Genomic DNA, 7947 nt, shown 5'->3' with positions numbered 1-7947 from the left:
AGAGAGAGAGAGAGAGAGAGAGAGAGAGAGAGAGAGAGAAGCAGTGTGTAAGGAGGTAAGGAGTTAACGGGATTCATGGAGATAGAGTGGAGGTTATTCTCATTTCCCTGGGAAGCCCAGGTCCCTCTGAAGAGCATCCTCCCCCCAGGAAGGTGGTTTCCTGGGTTGAATTGCGTTGCTCTTCCCTAGATTTCCCTTAGCACGGGGATGAACACGAGAACCGTTATTCCTGACGTCATTTCTGATGTGTAACAATGAGAAGAGTCAGAATTCTAGAGACCAGTGGCGAAATATTCCAAACGTGTTCTTTCTTTCTTCCCTCCACGATAATTCCTTCGTTTTATTTGCAAAAGGATCTGGCAAGAACCGTTCATACAAAGGCAAAGGTTTAAAATCTGTTAGGTTTCAAACCTGGGATAACCGGCTATCTGAAGTGCCACCAACTTATCAAAGCCGACAGACACTGGCCGCCAGGTTTTCCCAGCATCCCTCAGTCTCAAGCTGTTACAGGACCGTGCTAGCTGGCATAGCCAGTTCCCTACCCTGAACTCTCCAGCTCAAGTGTTGGGCTGGGCTGCTCTCTTCCCAGTTCCTCTGACTCCTATATAAACTCAGCCAATTTTGACTATGCCAGTCTCTTGGCCCAGGCCGCCCTTCTTGGTCAGTGACTGTTCTTCCCTCTCCTTACATAGGTCAGGGTCCTGTACACTCTGGATTCTCCCAGTGGTCTCTACTTCTGGCTATTCTCTCCCTTTTATCTACAATAAACCTTCTCCACCATACCTAGGAGTGGCCATGTCCTTCCTTTTCATGTCTTTTTCTTTTTTCATGTAAAATCCATAAGCCAACATTGCCCCTTCTCAAGCATCCATAATCATTAAACAAAACAAAACAACGGGGTCTCACGATGTTCCCTTCCTGATTTGGAACTCACTGTGACAGGATGACTTCTAATCCCAGAGATCCACCTGGCTCTGCCTGCAGTTCCGTGATTTAAGTGGGCAGCAAGCCCGGCCATGTAGCTCAAGGAAATATCGGCACATCTGTAATTACAATATCAGACAGTATACTATTCCATCTGGGCAGGTGTGTCCACATCTTGGAGCTTGATCCTCTCTGAACTACATTGTCCAGAAAACCTTGCTCCGAGCTCAACCAATGAAAATGGGCGTTTCGGTGACGACAAAACGACGCTGGGCGGGACTTTTGGCTTTGCGTTCAGTAGATTTCTTTGAAACTTTCTGGATCTGTCAGTCTGATTCACAGAAAACTGGTTTCATCTACATTGGTCATGGCAAGAAATCGGGAGCGTTAGAAGCGTTTGTTCTCTATCACAGAGAAGGATCTGAGGTTCGTGACGACCTGTTTGACCGGATCCAGGCTTCCAGTAGGAATGGCCAAGTCCCAGGGCCCCGCTGGCCAGTGGAGCCCGATGGTGATGGTGCAGGCTGCGGGTGGAGCCCTGCCCCAGGTAAGTGCCTCGAGATCGCCCGCCAACTGAGTTCTAGAGCTTTGAGATCTGGGTCAGCAGCTAACGGGGTCCCAGACTGCAGGACCCTGTGGACGTGGTTTTTATTTTTGACATCTGTGTGCTAGAAAAAGATCCTCTCTGACTCAGAGCGTCTGGTAGACCTTACTTCCCAAGGCTTGTGGGCGGGCCTGAGCTCAAAGACAGTGATAGCCCTGGAGTGACCCCTGCTGGTAATTGATGGGGGGGAGTAATCTGTGCACCCACGGAACTGACTTTTGTTTGTGGAGAAACCACGAAGATTTGAACATAGGAGAGATTCGATCTTTTCAGTTTTCCAAGAGTCTCCCGGGGAATATTGGGCTGAGGTTGGGTAATGTGGGTGGAAACAGATCTATGAATTCATGGGTAAATCCTGTGGACTTATGCACGGGTGGGAGTGTAGGTTATAGAGTTAGTGAGTCTTCAGATCTTTGATAGGTTTATTTTCTATTATCTGTCTATCTATCTATCTATCTATCTATCTATCTATCTATCTATCTATCTATCTATCTATCTGCCTGTCTGGTTGGAGTGTGGATCATAAGGTGGTGAGAGTCTTCAGATCTTTGATAGATTTATTTTCTATTATCTGCCTATCTGCCCATCTGTCCATCGAGGGATGCTTCCACCCATCTATCGGTTATCTGTCTTCTGGAACTCTCTATATATGCCAGGGCTGTCTCCAAACTCAGAGATCCTTCTACCTTTAACTCCTGAGTGATGGAATTAAAGAGTGGCCTCCCACACAGGGCCTCTACCACAGCTTTTAAAGACGTACTTTCTTTTTCTTTTCTTTTGTCTTGGCAGGAACTCACCATTTAGACCAGATCTGTCTTCTGGGTTCTCCTTTGGGGTAGTACTGCCAAATGAACTCTCGTTGTCTGTAAAAGAAGGAAGTGCCCTAAACAGCTGAGCCAACTCTCCTGCCCTTCCAATGAATCTGAATCTTAAAAACTCAGCTATCAGGATTTGCTGCTGAGCCAAGTGTAGCCATGAAGCAAAATTAAATAAAGAAAAACAAATTGATCCCATGGGGGAGTGTTTGTGAAAGGCAGGGGTTGAAAATATTCCTGGAAGTACTTTACAGTTATGTGAAGACATTCGGTATTTGAGTAAGAGTCTACTGTTTTTGTTACCCGTGCTCGCCTCTACGCTGAGACTCACCATGTCAGTAGCTGACTCTAACTGGCCTGTGTTGCCCATGCTGGTCTCTCTCACACACAAAAGTCTGCCTGTTTCCACTCTCCAAGTGTTGCATAAAGGTCTACACCATTATGTCTGACTAATACCACAGTCTTAACTAAATGTGTGTAGATAAAACCGTGCATGTTGAAAACGTGTGTGTGAAACTCTTCACAGAAACGTTCGTTATGAGCGCAGCCAGAGCCTGTACCAAGTGCTTGACACATAGCAGTGGCTTTGATGCTACGATTCTCTTTCTGGAGTAGAACTTTGTGTTGGTTTGAATGAGAATGGGTCCCATAGGCTCAAAGATTTGAATGCTTGGTCTTCAGGGAATGGAATGGTTTGAGAAAGATTAGAAGGTTGGGGGCTGTAGTCCTATGGGAGGAAGTGTGGCTGGAAGTGGACTTGGAGGTTTCAGATGCCCACATCAGGACCAGTGTGTTCCACTCTGCCTGCTGCCTGTGGGTCAGGATGTAAAGTTCTCTGGTACTGCCTCAGCGCCACGTCTCTCTGCTTCCCACCGTGATGGTTATGGACTAACCGTATGAAACTAAGCAAGCCCCATTTAAGTGGTATCTTTTATAAGAGTTGCCTGACTTGTGATATCTTTTCACAGTAGTAGAACAGTAAAGTAAGACAGGCTGCCATGCTTTTAAAAATTATTTATTTATTTTTATTTTATGTGCATTGGTGTTTGGCCTGCATGTGTGTCTGTGTGAGGGTGTCAGATCTTGGAGTTACAGGCAGTTGGGAGCTGCCATGTAGGACCTAGGAATTAAACCTGGGCCTTCTGTAAGCGTAGCCAATGTTCTCAACCTCTGAGCCATCTTTCCAGTGCTAGGCTGTCATTATTATCCTCAACTAACAACCAGAGGAGATTGACTCTTTGTCCAAGGTCACCCAGTAGGAGCCACCATTAAAAGATGGAGCCCATGGGACAGTTGGGTGAACCCGACTGCAGGTGTTTGAGGGGACTTGGATGAACCTTTGGGATACCAACACCCTCGTTCTTTACTCACAGTCTTGTTCATCCACAGGTTTCCCATTATTCATTGAAACCCGCCAACCAGGAAGAGGTAAGTGGAGGGTGCCCAGGAATCACAGCCCTGAGTGTTCACATAAGAGACCTCTGTGATTGTGGTGTCCTGGGATTCTCTCTATCCTTGTGTTGGATTTCCTGGCAGGTACTCAGAATGTAAGGCCCCCATGTCCACAGCAGGGAATACAGGGCTGGGCTTCTATTTATGGCAACCATGGGCTTAAGTTTCAGAGGTCTTAAGCTCCAGTGATGAGCATCAGAGGATGCCTGGAAGTGAGATGGTGGGGAATGCTGAGAACCTCAGGTGTGCCTGAGGGCTGCTGGGTTTAGTGGGAGGTAGGGGTTGGGAGCACAGTGGCCGAGGGCTGGGCTTGCATCCTGCGATGGAAATGCAAGTTCAGTGTGCAGACTGATGTGTGTGCTGTGGAGTGGGCATAGGTGGTTTCCTGGCCTTCCTGCATGGGACAGAGTGGGCAACAGCGACCCAAATGGGGTCTGTGTGAGGCAGATGGTTGGGAGGCCCATGTGAATTCTCTGGTAGAAAGGAGGGACTTTCCCTGTCATCCTTCAAGCTTGGATTGACTCCAGCTGTGGTGGTTTCAATGCACATGTCCCACCTCCCATAGGCTCATAGACTTGAATACTTGGTCCCCATTGGTGGAACAGTTTGGGAAGGATTATGAGGTGTGGCCTTGCTGGAGGAGATGTGTCACTGTAGGCTTGTAGGTTTCAAAAGCCCATGTCATGCCATTCCCAGTTAACTCTCTGCCTGGTACCTGTGGTTCAGATGTAAGGTCTCAGCTGCTGCTGCAGTGCCATGCCAGGCTGCTGCCATGAGGGTCATGGACTCACTCTCTGAATTGTCAGTCCCCAAGAAACTCTTTGTTCTGTAAGTGCCTTCCTTGGTCATGGTGTCTCTTCACAGTAATAGAAAAGTAACTAAGACACCATCTCTTCACCTGTCTGTTCTTGCTGAGTGCTGCACAGAGTGGTCAGTGGGACCTTGAGTGATGTAGGTGGATCTTCTCTCTATCTGTTGCTTTCATTGGTTAATTAATAAAGAAAACTGCTTGGCCTAATAGGTCAGAACATAGGTAGGTGGGGAAGACAGAACAGAATGCTGGGAAGAAGGGAAGTGAGGCAGACGCTATAGCTCTCCTCTCCAAGATGGACGCAAGTTAAGATCCTTCCTTGTAAGCCACCACCTCGTGGTGTTACACAGATTATTAGAAATGGGTTAATCAAGATGTGAGAATTAGCTAGTAAGAGGCTAGAGCTAATGGGCCAAGCAGTGTTCAAAAGAATTCAATTTGTGTGTTGTTATTTTGGCTAAAGCTAGCCGTGCGCTGGGCCATAGCCCACCATTCCCATTACTACACTTGAGGACAGACTGATGATGTCACAGCTTCAGAGCCTGGCACCCTCTCAGATAGGAGGCCAAGTGGGAGTGACCGTCTTGAGGATGGCGAGAGTCTCTGACAAGGAGGCTTCATAGTAAACTCGACTTTCCCCTTTGTGGCAGGGCTGTGTGTCCTTTGAGGATGTGGCTGTGTACTTCTCCTGGGAGGAATGGAAGCTGCTTGATGACTCCCAAAGGCTCCTGTACTGGACTGTGATGACGGAGATCTTCACACTCATGTCCTCGCTGGGTAAGGGCCCCCCATCCTGTAGGAACACATCTATGTATGCTTGCCTTTTTTTTTTTTTCTCCTAGAGAGCTATATCCATTTCAGAACTGGCCTGTGAACACTGAGTCTTTCTTCCACTATCCTGGAGAATAAAATATAGATGTTTATAACAGTCTTGTCTCTCACAGTTGCAGAAAAGCACACAGGAATCAATTTGGGATTAGGATTTTTTTGGGAGTGGGGTTGGTTTGAGTCATAGTGTATCTATAGAGTCCTGGTACTGGACTTGATATGGAGACCTGGCTGTCTAAGTCACCAAGACCTTGCTCTGACTCCTGAGTCCTGTCATTAATGGCTTGTATAACCATACCCTGCCTGGGGTCAGTAGTCTCAACACTGATGGCTCCTCTGTGATCAGATGATGCTGTAAATACTCGGCATCTTTGTGACCTGGTTCCTTCTAGGTAACATGCGTGGTGTCTGCATGTGGCAGGAATTATGGCACCGGTGAGCTATCTATCTATCTATCTATCTATCTATCTATCTATCTATCTATCTATCTATCTATTTATTTATTTTGTAAGATACTCTTACCAGGATTATTCTCATTGGGCTTCTTTCCTACCGAACGCATGAGTTACAGCCTTAGTCCTAGTACAGAACTCTCACTGTGTAGCTCATTTTACTTTAGGGCTTGTATCTTCTGGGATTCACGGCATCACTCAGCTAGAGTCTTGGGGAGAGCCCTCTGTGCCTGCTCTGAGATTCCTGACTCCAGGTATGTCCTAGGTACTTGGAAGGTGGTTTCTGATGTGTGTAGCTATTATTTCTGAACCAGGACCCTCTCCTTGCCCAAATATCAGTCTTGCATGTTTTGCCTGTTGCTTGCACACTGTGAAACTCAGGCTCTCCTTGATGGTGGTAGGGTGCATCATACCTAGGCAGTCCTGAATGCAGGACTTCAGTTGCCATGTCTTAGGGGCCTGGACAGCCTTCCGTACTGTGTCCTGCATCTTCAGCAGCAGCGGCTTGTGGAAAGCTATTGCGGAGGATGGTGTTGAGGTTCACAGCGCTTCTCCCCGTGGTTCACTCCATGCTGTGTTCTTGCTGTCCCTAAGGTCCCTGGGTCCTGTGATATTGAAAGGTCCCTGGGTCCTGTGATATTGACAAATGCAGCGTGGCTGTGGGTCCTTGCCACCCTGAAGTAGCCCCCTTGTTCCGTAAGAAATCTCAGAACACTGTTAGTCATATGTGCTGTCTGTCTGTCTGTCACTGGACAGTCTTCATGCCGTTCATCAGTGTTTCTCTGTGTTCAGGTTGTTGGATCAAAGTGGAGAGTGAAGCGTCCCCCTTTGAGCAGAGTCTGTCTGCGGAAGGAGACCTTAGTGCCTCCGTGCTCCAACAGCAAGTGCTGAGCTGTGCTGAGACGCCCTTGCTAAGTGCAGACAATGTGATGATCATCCAGACTTCCTCAGGTCTTCTCACGCATCAGGTGACTTCCAGTGTTGGGGAGACACCCAGGACCACTGGGAGTGGAGAGGCCATTCACCCCGAGAAGAAGAACTGCAAATGCAGTGACTGTGGCAAAGTCTTTACTAGTATCTCTCACCTTAATCGGCACCGGATGATACACACTGGAGAAAAGCCTTTCCAGTGCAGCGAGTGTGGGATGTCCTTCAGCCAGAAAGCCTTTCTCATCAAGCACTTCAGAATGCACACGGGGGAGAAGCCCTTCAGGTGCAGCGAGTGTGGCAAAGCCTTCAAGCACAATATCTCTCTGGTTTCTCACCAGCGAGTTCACACGGGAGAAACACCTTTTACGTGCAGTGAATGTGGGAAGTCGTATATGACCAGATCCAACCTTACGCGTCATTATCAGGTTCACACCGGCGAAAAGCCGTACAGCTGCAGCGAATGCGGGAAAGCCTTTAAGGAAAAATCCAGCCTTGTTTATCATGCCCGGGTACATACCCGCGAGAGGCCTTTCCAGTGCAGCGAGTGTGGGAAATCCTTCAGCCAGAAAGCCTTTCTCATGAAGCATTTCAGAATTCACACGGGGGAGAAGCCTTTCACGTGCGGTGAATGTGGCAAAGCGTTTAAGCATAACTGCTTCCTAGTCGCTCACCAGCGAGTCCACACTGGTGAAACGCCTTTTACGTGCAGTGAATGTGGGAAATCCTACATGAACAGATCGAGCCTTTTGTATCATTATCGAGTTCACACTGGAGAAAAGCCTTAGGAGTGCCGCGAATGTGAAAAGTCATTTAAGAAAAAAAAATCCAGCTTTGTTTATCATGTCCGAGTGCACACGGGGGAAAAAGCCTTCTGAATGTCATGAATCTGGGAGGTGTTAAAAAACAAAAATAAAGCTTCTCAGCTCATGAAAGACCACGACAGAGGCGACACTTTAAGTGTAATGTGTGTGGGAGAGTCTTTCCTATGAGGTGCAGCCCTCATTAGACATAGATTTCACACGGCAGCTAAGCATTGCCAGAGCACGGACTGTGGAAAGTGTTTTGCTACAGGACCTGACTTTCTAGTCCACACTGGGGAATCACCTTTTACGTACAGTGAAAAGGGGAAAT

General features: G+C 47.6%; 1 protein-coding gene across 1 annotated transcript; it reads left to right on the top strand.

Annotated features, from left to right (window-relative positions):
- Positions 1 to 1236: 1236 nt before the first annotated feature.
- LOC101987664 (zinc finger protein 419-like) lies at positions 1237 to 7630 on the top strand. The gene is made up of 5 exons (XM_005369278.3): positions 1237 to 1471; positions 3733 to 3771; positions 5257 to 5383; positions 6054 to 6140; positions 6679 to 7630. Exons 1-5 carry the CDS (start codon positions 1394 to 1396, stop codon positions 7599 to 7601), a joined length of 1254 nt encoding a protein of 417 aa, XP_005369335.1. The 5' UTR covers positions 1237 to 1393; the 3' UTR covers positions 7602 to 7630.
- Positions 7631 to 7947: the final 317 nt, after the last annotated feature.

This window comes from Microtus ochrogaster, unplaced genomic scaffold, assembly GCF_000317375.1.
Source record: "Microtus ochrogaster isolate Prairie Vole_2 unplaced genomic scaffold, MicOch1.0 UNK47, whole genome shotgun sequence".
Taxonomy (NCBI): Eukaryota; Metazoa; Chordata; class Mammalia; order Rodentia; family Cricetidae; genus Microtus; species Microtus ochrogaster.
This window is presented reverse-complemented; position numbering and strand designations above follow the sequence as displayed.